This window comes from Primulina huaijiensis, unplaced genomic scaffold (assembly GCF_012295235.1).
Source record: "Primulina huaijiensis isolate GDHJ02 unplaced genomic scaffold, ASM1229523v2 scaffold14403, whole genome shotgun sequence".
NCBI classification, from domain to species: domain Eukaryota; kingdom Viridiplantae; phylum Streptophyta; class Magnoliopsida; order Lamiales; family Gesneriaceae; genus Primulina; species Primulina huaijiensis.
Window position 1 is genome coordinate 219399 of NW_027342931.1, and position 14074 is coordinate 233472.

The window sequence follows — 14074 nt, forward strand, 5'->3', positions numbered from 1 at the left end:
TCCCTCCTTTTGATTCTTGAAATGCATCTGATGTGTTTTCCTATATCCATCTTTATTCGGACATCTTTTTGTTCTATTCTGTAAATCTTTTATTTTAAAATTTAATTTTCAACCAATGTTTTATCCTTTTCCTAAGTGTGTGTAACAAGGTGACCAAGATCAATGAGCAAATCCACCAAGGATCATTCAAGCACGTGTTTTGAGAAAGAAAATATGTAGAAAAACCAAGGTTTCGATATTTTGGGGAAATTTGACATATCGAACAAAATCTTGATAAAAAAAAAGTTTTAAAACATTTTATTTAGATATGATAATTATAATTTTTAAATATAAATCAACTAAATCAAAATTTAAATAAATCTAAATATATAATTTTTATTATAAGGATAATATAGGAACTTCGATTAAAATTTATTAGAATGTCAATAGGACTTTCCCTTCCTAATAGTAACATATACTAGTGCATCTGCAGGTGAACGTATTTTTTTAATTAATTTGATTTATATTCAAATAAAAACAATATTATAGTTGCAAATATTAATGAAAGATAATACTTATAGGGATGATAATGAGACAAATTCGACCAAATCCGAACCCGACCCGCCTATCATTGGATCCGTCCCACCCTGCGAATTTTGGATCCAATTCGGATTAAACACGTGTGCTTGTCAAATTTAATTTTTATATTCTTGCTTCAAATATAAAATAAAAAACTTAAAAATTAATTAATCATTAAAATTATTTTCAAAATTTACATTAATAATATTTAATAACAAACAAATATTATTAAAAGTTAAAATCTATATTTTATAATTCAGAATATATAATAGAAAATGAATCTTTTAATTCTGAAATAGAATGTGAAAATTGTATACAAGGAGAATCTTGTATCAATCATTTAAGTGATACTGATAATAAAAATGATGAGTTTTATAAACTTATGTCTCAATTTAAAGATTTAAATATAAATGTTTTAACTAATAATAATCTTTTAGAATTCCTTAAAATGATTAAGGATCCAATATTAAAATCTACCATAATAGATCAAATGGAAAATACTGCTTCAACAAGTAGTGGAAATAATATAATTGTTAAACAAGAACAAGCTTATTCTATGCAAGAAGTAAAAAATCTTTTACAACAAAAATATAGTAAACATAATCCTGTTACTATACGAGATTTGGTAAAAGAGATTAATAACCTTAAAGAACAAATAAAAATTTTACATCAGAATAATACTCATTTGAGTTATCGTATCTCTGTTATTGAAAATAACAAAGAAGAATCTGACATTATTGATAATAATCAAAATATTTCACTTAATGATGATAATCATTTATCTGTTTTAAGTATTATCATATCTCAAAAATGGTAGACCAATATTACTTTGTTAATTGATCTATGATAGATAGTTGTGCAGATTTGAATGTTATATAGGAAGGATTAATTCCTATAAAATATTTTCATAAAACTACTCATTCTCTCTCTCATGCAGGAGGAGAACATCTAGAAATAAATTATAAATTACCTAAAGCTTATATTTGCAAAGATAAAAACTGTATTCAAACCAGTTTTTTATTAGCAAAAGATATTTCTAATCAATTAATACTTGGTTTACCTTTTATTTATCAAATTTATCCTTTAAAGTATGTTGATGAAACATGTATAATAGGAACTTATCAAGTTAATCCTATTTCTTTTCAGTTTATAACTAAACATGTTCATAGAATTTTAAATGAATTACAAGAAAAGATTGATAGAAAAACTTTTCAAATTAATTCTTTAAAAGAAGAAGTTAAAATTCTAACTATAGATGGTACATTAAAAAATCTTAAATTACAGGATAAGATTAAATTTTCATTAGAAATATGTAATGATCTTCCAAATGCTTTTTGGAATAGAAAGAAACATATAATCTCTCTTCCATATGAAGAAGATTTTAAGGAAATAAATATTCCTACCAAGGCTCGTCCTTGTCAAATGAATTCTGAATATTTAGAATTATGTAAAAAAGAAATTCATTTTTTATTAGAAAAAGGTTTAATAACATCTTCTCAATCTCCTTGGTCATGTACTGCTTTCTATGTTAATAAACATTCTGAGCAAGAAAGAGGAGTACCTAGATTAGTAATAAACTATAAACCCTTAAATAAGGTTTTAAAATTGATTAGGCATCCTATTCCTAATAAAAAAAAGATTTATTAGATAGATTAGTTAATGCAATAATATTTTCAAAATTTGATTTAAAATCAGGATTTTGGCATATTCAAATACAAGAATTTGATAGATATAAAACTGCTTTTAATGTTCTTATCGGACATTATGAATGAACAGTAATGCCATTTGAACTTAAAAATGCCCCTTCAGAATTTCAACAAATTATGAATGATATTTTTTTTTATCAGTATAGCAATTTTATAATTGTTTATATTGATGATATTTTGATATTTTCTAATGATATTGAATCTCATTTTAAACATTTAGAAATGTTTAAACATATTGTTATACAAAATGGTCTTGTTATTTCAAAATGTAAAATGATTTTATTTCAAACTAATATTAGATTTTTAGGTCATATGATTGAAAAAGAGAAAATTATTCATATCCAAAAAAGTATTGAGTTTGGATCAAAATTTCCTGATAAAACTCAGTTACAAAGATTTTTAGGAATTTTAAATTATATTTCTCCTTATATTCAAAATCTTACTAAAGATTCTGCTATCTTATATGATAGACTTAAGAAAAACCCTTTACCTTGGACAGATAAGCATACTAAGGTTGTTCATATTATAAAAGAAAAGGTTAAAAATCTTCCTTGTTTAATGTTAGCTAATCCTTTATGGGATAAAATTGTAGAAACAGATGCTTCTGATATAGGTTTTGGTGGAATTTTGAAACAAAAAGATCCTCAAACTAAACAGGAATATCTAATTCGTTTTTATTCTTGAAAATGGAATAATGCCCAAAAGAATTATTCTACAGTAGCAAAAGAAATCTTAGCTATTGTTAGATGTATTTTAAAATTTCAAGATGATTTATATAATCAAAATTTTATTATAAAAACCGATTGCAAATCAGCAAAATTTATATTTAATAAAGATTTTAAACATGATGTGTCTAAGCAAATGTTTGCAAGATAGCAGCTCATTTTGATTTTGAAATCATTTATAAAAAAGGTGAAGATAATCACTTACCTGATTTCTTAACTCGTGAATATTTATCTTAATGTTTTTATTTATATATATGTATTCTCGAGGAAGAGGAGAGTCCTCTTATAGAGGGCGAGGTGGTAGGGGAAAACATCCTAATATAATTGCACAGCATGGCAAGCAGAGGCTAATAGCCCAGAACTTATCTAGTTCATCAGCCAGTAATACTGAACAGAATAATAAGTTATACAATGAGTTTCAAGAATTCTTGAAGCAAAAGCAGAAATCTAATACAGATTCTCAATCTTTAGCATCATATGCTAATATCATAAAAGAAGACGATAATGATTCGACTCTATATACAGAGACCAAACATCGTGAATTAATTCTTCTTATAGAAGAAAAAGATATCCAATGGGAAAAGACTATAATGGAGAGATATTTAACAAATACATCATATGTATTTGGTTCTTATAAACAAAGATTATTTTATGAAAATCTTCTATTATCCACAAAAAGTGTTGATATAACTCACTTTTTCAGTAATACTCAACAAAAAGGAAGTTATAACTTCTCCAAGTTCATTATCAAAAAGATAATATCTATTGAAGAATGGGGTATATCTCCATTGATTAAAAAGAATTTTATTCTGATAATCATAAAATGAGTTTCAAATTTAATTTTTGGGATTATGTCGAGAGTTTTAATAAAACTCTATTCTATGAAAATGAGAAAAAGAAACATACATGATTTCTGAAAATTTGTGAAAATGTTTTTTATTATTTTGTTCCAAATTGGTTCTTCATATGGTGGAAGACTTTTGGTCCATCAGCAAAAATTTTGCCAGAGATTTTTATAAAACCAATGAATACTTGGTTAAATGTTTCACCAAGCATTAAAAAATCCTTTTCTGAATATTGGATTGATGGGAAGACTCTATGTCTATTCTTCATGAAATTTGGAATCCCATGGATGTTGAGATGACAGCCAGAATTTGGTTATACTGATGAAGATATCCCTTGCCTATGGAGAGTTAGCTCTACTAAATTTTGGGATAAACTTTTAAGAGAAGATCCAGCAACTGGACAGCTTTATGGCTCCGAAACTCTTCATCAAATGGAAGAAAAAATTTCTGCATACCAGAGAGATTTACAGCATCAACAAGAAAAAGAAAAAGATGCAATGAGTCCATTTAAAATTTTGACTCAAAAATATTCAGAAATTTACTCCAAAGAGAAAATGGTAGACATCTACATTGAAGAGATGAAGAAAGATCTCTACAAGAATATTGGATGTTCTGATTCAAAATCTGACAAGTCTATGGCATCTGAATCAAGTGAAAATCAGTTTATTCATCTAATGCAAATGCAAGATGCTCAAGATCCAAAGGATGATATTCCTCAATTTTCTCAGATCAATGATATTTTTGAAAATCTCAAAAATTCATTAAAAGATAATATTAAAGATGATTAGGATATTCATCTTTAATCCTCATGTGGATAGTGACATATCACATCAAAGGAGAAATCTCATCCGTGCCATGAAATCATGACAAAAGTGGGTGGCATATCACTTTACTTTTTGAATTTTGTAACCATGTTACTGTTTGCTTTAATAAAGCATTTACTGTTTATATTTTTAGTTGGAATCCGGGGTTTCATGTCCGGCACTTCCATCTATTTATAGGACCATTCTGTGTTCTTAGGAGAACACGGTCGAGTTTGCTCCCCTCTATTCCTCTCTTGTAAACAACCTTTTGTATAAAAGTTTCTTCTTCTTGTTACAATTTTGTAAGTTCACTGTTTTTATTTACCGTTTTATTTTTTATAATTTCGTACATTAGCCTAAATGACAGGCTAAAACATTTGTGTTAAATCATCCCATTACTAAACCATGATCTTTATTTATTTGTAACTTGAAATTAAATTAAAATGATAAAAGATTTCATTTAAATTTTGGAATTCGATGTAATATAAGGGTTAATGGTTGAACATAAGGTTGGAAGACGAACCCGGAAATAGTAAACACAAGGTTCGAAGTTAATTAAGAGACATAAATTCATGTTGTAGCCCTTCAGCCTGCTTAGCCGAGAGATGACGTTTAAGGCGTTTATGGGTGATTTTTTTATGAATTTATGTTTCTGAAGTTGTCTTCGGGAAATCCTCTGTTGTTTAATTTCTCTGGTATATCTTTTGTAATTCCTTTTATGTTTTGTAAAATTGCCATAGATGAACCTTATATTCATTCTTATTCTGGAAATTAAATACCTCCTTTTATTAGTTCAGTAATTTGAACATGGTATATAGGCTGGAAACCAATAATCTCCATGTGTGCGAAAGCCACTAAGTAAACATTTGGTAAAACAATGCCACGTATCAGATTCAATTTGTATTCCAAGCCTCAGATGGTATCAATTTGTATTTAATTAATAATTAATTAAAAATATATAATTATATGTTTTATAGTAAATATATTTATTTTAATTTTAAAATATTATAAAATAGTATATATACGAGTCGGGTTTGTGATGGGTACGATTAAAATCGTGCCCTAACTCAAATCCTCTTGAGACCCTATTCAGCGGGTCGAAATCTGCTTAGTCGGATATGGTTATTATGGGACCGAGTTTTGATTTGGTCCATTATATTTTTTATACTGTCATTTGAATTGATTATATTTGTATAAAAAATATTATAATTTAAAAAATTATCCAAAACTAAAGTAAAATGTTGATTAAAATTTAATAGAATATCAATTTTATTCTGTTTTATATTATATTTCCCAAATTTCAATCCAACCCTTGTCCTCAAAAACCCTCGGCCATCGCTCACTTCAACCCCCGTCCCCCGCCGCTTCTGTTCATCGCGCGCCACCCGTGTCTTACCTTTGTTTTTCTTGGAATTTTTATGCTTCTTCCCACAGATACGCTGCAGACTGTTTCTCCGACGCAGCATCGTCCATCGGGCCCTCATCCAGTTGTTTTCACTCTTCTACCTAGTCAGTATTCACACTTACGAAATTGGTGGGCATATTAAAATTCGGATCTTTGTGTGGAATTTTTTTATTTGATCTGTTTCATATTTTTTCCCCTGATGGTTTTGAATTTGATATCCTCTATGCTTGATTTTGTTTTTTGGGCTTTCGCATGATTCTGTAGCTATTTTGCTCTGTCTTGTCACGAAATTCGAGTCCTATAAGATGGCCTAAAAATTTAAGCTTTTCGGGCTCGAGCTCTATCCAAGATTCTTTTGCACCGCACTCCCGCCCCTAGCAAAACGAAGGGAAATAAAGTAAAAAAAGTATTTTTATGTTTCTGGACTTGATAATTAAAATCCCATGATGCGTTCACTTTTGATGGTATTATAACAGTTAAAAAAATAATCAAATTTGTTTAAATACTAATTTGGTTTTAAATTTCGTCCTATTAAACAGTTGTAATGGAATTTTAAAGTCTAAATATCCTCAAATCCTGTGAAAATCGTGGTTATCTGTTGCCAAACAGAGGCCAGAGCGTGAAAAAAAACCGTGATACAATACTTTTTCACAAGATTTCTTTCGTTGATCGAATTTATGAATATTTGTGGAATGGGGTTATGTTTATTTGCTACATTTTGGATTGCTGAGTAATTTAATTGTTACTAGCCCTATCAACATTCTCATGTTTAGATTACAGATTGACTTGTGTATATTTGTTCTTCTACAGCTGAATCACCGTTAGAATTGAGAGATGGCCACTTTTGCCAGACCAGAGAATGCTTTGAAGCGAGCTGAAGGTAGGTTACTATTCAGTCATTCTGACTGCATATTTTGATATCTATGGGATAGATGACCGCAAAATATGCCAGCATTGAAATGCTCTTTTACTATTACTATTTAAAACGGCCTATTTGATTCCTACTGCTGTTGTGTTTCCACATATCTAGAAGTGAGGATGATAAGTCAGCAATTTAGAATTACCATATTCCTTCAAAATCTGTCTTATGAGGAAGTGAGTGACTGAGAGACCCCTCTTTAATTTTTGGGTTTTCTTCTCATGTGTGTTGGTTCGAACAGTGGGTGAGGGAGTAGCTTTGTTTGTGGGTACTGGTGTAAAAAACAGATAGTGTTCCTTTGAGTTCCGCAGGACACGCTGTATTTTCTGATGGTCAATATCAATTTTTCATCCCATTCATCATGCTATATGCTATCGGTTAAAAATTGTTTTATTCCCCGCATTTTCTGGTACTTGTTACTGATAAACTTAAAATCTGTTTATGCAGAGTTGATAAATGTTGGACAAAAGCAAGAAGCCCTTGAGGCTCTTCACGGTTTCATTACCTCCAGGAGGTACAGAGCATGGACAAGGACACATGAGAAGATAATGTTGAAGTATGTGGAGTTATGTGTTGACATGAGGAGGGGAAGACATGCTAAGGATGGTCTTATTCAGTATCGTGGTATCTGCCAGCAAGTTAATATTACATCGCTGGAGGAGGTTATAAAACATTTCATGCAGATGGCTACAGAGAAAGCTGAGCTTGCGCGTAATCAGGCACAAGCCTTGGAAGAGGCCCTGGATGTTGACGACTTAGAAGCTGATAAACGACCTGAAGATCTTCTTTTAAGCTATGTCAGTGGGGAGAGAGGAAAAGACAGATCTGATCGCGAACTTGTCACACCATGGTTTAAGTTCCTGTGGGAGACATACAGAACAGTATTGGAAATTTTACGAAACAACTCAAGATTGGAGACCTTGTATTCAGTGAGTTTTTCCATATATTGATATTCATCCTAATTCAGAAATCCTACTGTTATTTTTTTATTAGTAGTTTGTATTGGAGATATTGATTCTATTTTTAATTAGTTTGATTTGTGTTGTGAAGCCTGAAGTAGTCTTGGCATCCTCTTGCACCAGCACCACCCTAATGATTTTGTGGATTTCCCAAAATGGTGTACCATGGGTTCAATTCCTTTAAAGGACCATGGACTTACTCGAATGTCAATGTTCTTTTATTTTGAACTGTGTTTGCAAGATCATTACTTGTTTTTTATTGGTTGAATTTTTTTTGGTGATTTGATCTCATTATGCTACCTATGTGTATGGTCTTTGTTATTGGTAGCAGGGTTTAAAGTTTCAAATTGTTCCAGAAACAATTATTAAATAAACACACTCAATATTCCTTATAGTCATCCTCCTCCTGCTTTATTCTTTTCTTCTTGGTTTTTATATATATGTAGCCTGTGCCCGGTGCTTGCTGTCATTGCATTGGATAAAATCTATTTTGAAGATAGTCTTGGTGATCTTTGAAATAAGCGCATTTGTATCTGCAAGTTAACATTGATGGATGTCCCAAGCTGATAATCTTCTGTAACTGGATCTTCTTTGAGGTCATCATGAATCTCTTGGGAACTACTGTAGTTCTCTTTTGGAATTTGTGGTGCTATAGTGCCATAGCTCCCCTCCCACTATCGTATGCTTATTTTAATGATTTCTGGTAACAAGATGCTTCGCTCTGTCCCAAATTTGATATTTGCCAGTTAAAAAGTTCAAAAGCGGACTGATCAGCTGGTTTTGTGAGCATGAAGAAAATATATGTTCTTGCTATGAAGTCCTCAATGATGATTTCTCATTTTCCTGAATCTTACTGTACAGATGACCGCACACCGTGCCTTCCAATTCTGTAAGCAATACAAGCGGACTACAGAATTTCGGCGACTATGTGAAATCATTCGGAATCATCTAGCAAACCTTAACAAGTATAGGGACCAGAGAGACAGGCCTGATCTTACTGCACCAGAAAGCTTGCAGTTATATCTTGATACCAGATTTGAACAGCTGAAAGTTGCTACCGAACTTGAACTTTGGCAGGTTTGTTCACTTTGCTGTTTATGCTTGAATTGCGAGCATGTTTCAAGTTACTACTCGTTAGTACGTTGTGTACAAGAATTGGTGAATTTTTTTTATGATTTTGTACATTTTCTTTTTTAATTACTTGCAGGAAGCTTTTCGTTCCATCGAGGATATACATGGCTTGATGTCAATGGTTAAAAAGACACCTAAACCATCGTTGATGGTTATATATTATTCCAAGCTTTCTGAAATATTTTGGATGTCATCCAACCATCTTTATCATGCTTATGCTTGGCTCAAGCTTTTCTTGCTTCAAAAGAGTTTTAATAAGAACCTAAACCAGAAGGATTTGCAGCTGATAGCCTCATCAGTTGTTCTAGCTGCACTATGTGTGCCCCCTTATGACCGCTTATATGGTGCATCTCATTCAGAGCTTGAGAATGAGAAAGAACGGAGTTTGAGAGTGGCCAATCTTATTGCATTTGATGTTGAAACCAAGCCTGAAAGCAAAGAAGTGGTAGTAATGGAATCTTAGCTGGATCTCTGTTTCATCTTATTACAATAATTCCTTAAGTTTGTTGACTTATTGTTTTTATTTTTGCTTTCAGCTTTCTAGGTCATCACTTCTTTTGGATTTGGTAATTATCTTGGACTCATTTAAATAATTTGGTTTTGATCTTCCTATGATTGTATCGAGTTTTGATTAGATGTTCAATCCCCATTCACCTCTTACCTTTTCCTTTTATTGCATGAATGAGCTATATCGATGAGGGTCGTGTCTTCTTGAATTGCTTAAACCTACACTGTTTTCCAATTTTATATTTCTGACATTATTTATTCTTCCTTATTGCCTTTGTTAGGTGACGAAAGGTGTAATGACCTGTGTAACTCAAGAAGTGAAGGATCTCTATCATATTTTAGAACACGAGTTTCTTCCTTTAGATCTGGCATTGAAAGTGCAACCCTTGCTAATAAAACTCTCAAAGCTTGGGGGCAGGACTGCTTCTGCTTCTTCTGTTCCAGAAGTACAACTGTCTCAGTATGTTCCTTCTATAGAGAAGCTTGCAGCTTTGAGGCTTCTGCAGCAGGTTCGCTTGTCTGTCAGTTGTGTTGCCCCCTGATCTATACTTCAGTCTTGCAGTTTTTGTAATATGACTGTGTTTTTAGCTTTTTCTACATTTATGTATCCAGGTCTCAAAGGTTTATCAGATAATGAATATCAATAACCTGTCGACGGTCATTCCTTTCTTTGATTTTTCTGTTGTTGAGAAGATTTCCGTGGATGCGGTTAAGAATAATTTTTTAGAAATGAAAGTTGATTATCGGAAGAGTGCCATTTTCTTTGCTAATAAGGTAAATTCACCATTTTGTTCTTAAAAATATTTTTTGATATGATAATATATAAAATTTGCTGACGTTTTCATTTAGATATTTCCCTCAGGCTATGTCACAATGCTCACAATTGTGTTCTGACTTCTGACCTTGAAATTTTTATGATCTTTTAATTTTTTTTCTTATTTTTGTATCTTTCATAATTGGGGAACCTTTTGATTGACTTATCCAATACAAAACATCCATAATTTTCAATTCAGAATCTCGAATCAGAAGGCCTACGAGACCACCTGTCCACATTTTCTGAATCCCTCAGCAAAGCAAGGGTCATGATCTTTCCTCCTGCGAAGAAAACTTCAAAATTGGAGGATAGAGTTTCTAATCTAGTGGAAGTGATCGAAAAAGAGCACAAAAGACTTCTTGCACGCAAGTCAATAATTGAGAAACGGAAAGAAGAACATGAGCGCCATCTTTTGGAGATGGTATACCATTTTTTTCAACAATGATGTCTTATAATTCACCTTTGAATTGTAAATTTAAAAGATGATTAGGACTTAGGAGATATCTAATCATTGTCATCAACTTGTGTGCTCTTTAGGAACGAGAAGAGGAGGCAAAGAAGCAAAAATTACAAAAGATAACTGAAGAGGCAGAACAGAAAAGGCTTGCTACTGAGTTTGAGCAAATGAAAAATCAGAGAATTCTCAGGGAAATAGAGGAACGCGAGCTTGAGGAAGCCCAGGCTTTGCTAATGGAAGCTGAAAAACGCAGTAAGAAGAAAGGGAAGAAACAAGTTCTAGAGGGAGTGAGTGAAACCTTTCCCCCAGTTAGAACTTTATTTCATTCTTATGTGTGATATTTATTGACCAACCATGTAATTGGATGTAGGAAAAAATAACTAAGCAGACTTTGATGGAGCTGGCTCTTAGTGAGCAACTCAGGGAGAAGCAAGAAATGGAGAAAAAATTACAGAAACTAGCCAAGACAATGGATCACTTGGAGAGGGCAAAAAGGGAAGAGGCTGCACCACTTATTGATGCTGCATTCCAGCAGCGTCTGGTGGAAGAAGAGGCCTTACACAAACTCGAGCAGCAGGTCTGAATTAGTTGTGTTTTGTGCCTGAAATTTCTCTATTATTGCGTCATTTACTTGTGTGAAATTATGTTCTGTCCTGTTCTGTTCTGTTCTTGGAAGTGTGTAGAATTGACAACATTTTTTTTTGCTCGTTACAACAGTCCATTTTATTTATACAACCAATCTGTGTGTTATCTTGATGCAGCGAGAGATTGATTTAAGCAGACAGAGACATACTGGAGACTTGGAGGAAAAAACGAGGCTAGCGCGGATGCTCTCGAACAAGGTCATTAACTCCTCTTTGTCATATAATTATTATTTTTCTAGTTCCCAAACTGCTCATGGGTTGGGTTATGAAATAAAACATCATTATATCTTCAATCTTGGGAGGAACTTTGTTTATCTTATATTCTTAGTTCTTGACATGCATATGTTGTCTTCAAAAATATATTTATATTTTCTCAACATGAACTGATCATTCTCTTTTGTCCGGAGAATAAAAAATCAATTTTTCTTATGCAAGGTGGGAAAAATGATTTGGTTTCACAGAGCTTCCAATATCCGGCCCTATCATTTTCATCCATACATCGTGTTCATGTTATTCATCATAAGTGTTGGCTTGCGTCAGGAAAGGAGAGAAGAATCTGCGACCCCAAATTTGAATTAGCGCTCCAGTAACCTCGTAGTTTATATGTGCTAATATGAGATTATGATATCTCCCTTTAATATATGTATCATCCAGTTCTTTAACTTTTACTCATACTGAACTGAACCTACCACTTGTTTCTAAGCTCATCTATCTCAAGGGAGTTTATTTGCTCTCTTTCGACAATTTTCTAATCCTCAGTTGTATCTGCTGATGAATGTATAACTGTATTCACTTTCTCATATTCTTTGTTTACTTTTATTCAGCAAATATTCCAAAAAAAAGTGCTTAGCCATAGGAGAGCTGAGTACAACAGGCTTAAGGAGGAGAGGGATGAGAGAATTCTCCAAATTATCCAGTCACGGAAGCAGGAAAGGGATACTAAGAGGAAAATGATCTATTTTCTAAGATCCGAGGAAGAGAAACAGAAAAGACTGCGTGCTGAGGAGGAAGCACGGAAGCTTGAAGGTACTTCCCCCATTTCAAATATTATATTAGTACTGCTGTTATTTATTTTTCGAGAGAAAATACCCGACTTTACACTCAGGAATGGTTAACTTGTATTATGTGGCATGCTCTGGCAGTCACAATAGCGGAACACCCATAATGGCTGAACATAATTTTTTATTTAATGATCATGTCCTCTTTATTATTTAAACATGTTTGAGATGGGCTTGAGGGAAGTAATCAAGTTGTGCCAACCTGAACATTGGTGTTTTACCCCCTCAGCCTTAGCACTATGTGTAGGCTATATTCTTCATCTCTTGAAGCTTTGTTTGTTACGTGCGTAGACCGGAAAGTTTGCTGTGTTTGCAAGAAAAATAAAATAATTGTGTATAATACAGATTGCAAATCGTGATTTTTATTGTGCGTGTCTCACCATTTATAGCTTGTGGTATCAATAACTCTTGCTTTTGGTAATTTTGTGTTTGCAGAGATGGAGAGGCGGAAGAAAGAGGATGCAGAGCGAAAGGCCAAGCTGGATGAAATTGCCGAAAAGCAGAGGCAGCGGGAGTTGGAGTTGGAGGAGAAAGAAAGGCTGCGGAGAGAAGAGCTCCTAAGGGGATCAGCTCCCACTCCCTCAAGAACGGAGCCCTCCCTCAAATCGCATCCAGTCGAGGCAGCACCTGCTGCAGCTGCAGCAGCACCAGCACCTGCACCAGCAGCTGGTGTTTATGTCCCTAGGTTCAGAAGGGCATCCGCTGAGGGTGTGTCTGGGGGTCAGGCTCCACCTCCTGAAACAGATAAGTGGTCTAGTGGCCGCAGAATGGATGACCGAGCACCTCAATATGGTGATCGGTGGCGGGATGAACGTAAACCAGCACTTGGTGGCGGTGCATCAAGGTCCACTTGGTCAAGTTCAAGGACTCGTGAACGTTGAGTTAATATGTTATTGTAGTTAAGCAAGCACGCAGCAGATTCTGAAAAACAATTTGAGGTGTCATTGCACTTTCGCTGTGTCTGGAGGTGTGCCCTGAGCAGGATTATGTGCTTATTTTCATTTTTATAAGTTACTTTATGTTTTCTGAATTTGGATTATGGATGTACTTCGATATTTATTTCGTTTTGTATTTGATCATTTTTAAATTCTGGAATACATGAATTGAAAGGCATTTGGGACTATTTTGGTTTGTAGTTTCTCATTTTTAAAGTATATTTGCTTGTTAAATAATTCAATTCGAACCCATATGTGTATATGTGTGTGTGGGCATGTAGATTCGGCTTAGCTTATATAAAATTGAAATTTTCAACTCTCGATATATATAACTTCTCAGCTTTAATATATTTGTAAAAAGTTTTTTTAAAAAAATAAATATTCTCAAACATGTTATTCTTGTATGTCATACAGTGGACCGAACATTTACAGCAATTATAATGACATAAAAGACAACTCATTCTCTTCATGAAAATTGTTTTTTAAGCTGATTTCTTAACAATAATGAAATATCATACTTAGATAATTTGTTGTGGAATTTTCCTACAAGTTTTATTCGATTTGAGATGGAGTCGACCTGTACATGAAAAAGTTAAAAAATCCCTATC

At 33.0% G+C, this 14074-nt stretch overlaps 1 protein-coding gene across 2 annotated transcripts; it reads left to right on the forward strand.

The window, feature by feature from the left end:
- Window positions 1–5925: 5925 nt before the first annotated feature.
- LOC140965791 (eukaryotic translation initiation factor 3 subunit A-like) lies at window positions 5926–13654 on the forward strand. Of its 2 annotated transcripts, none has more exons than XM_073425973.1 (14): window positions 5926–6171; window positions 6853–6922; window positions 7409–7890; window positions 8782–8997; window positions 9128–9496; window positions 9588–9617; window positions 9840–10067; window positions 10171–10332; window positions 10572–10793; window positions 10910–11116; window positions 11200–11406; window positions 11591–11671; window positions 12298–12499; window positions 12967–13654. In XM_073425973.1, exons 2-14 carry the CDS (start codon window positions 6877–6879, stop codon window positions 13410–13412), a joined length of 2898 nt encoding a protein of 965 aa, XP_073282074.1. In that variant the 5' UTR covers window positions 5926–6171; window positions 6853–6876; the 3' UTR covers window positions 13413–13654. The 2 variants fall into 2 exon arrangements, with proteins under 2 accessions (XP_073282074.1, XP_073282075.1); XM_073425974.1 differs by having other exon boundaries at window positions 5926–6146.
- The last annotated feature ends 420 nt before the right edge of the window (window positions 13655–14074 follow it).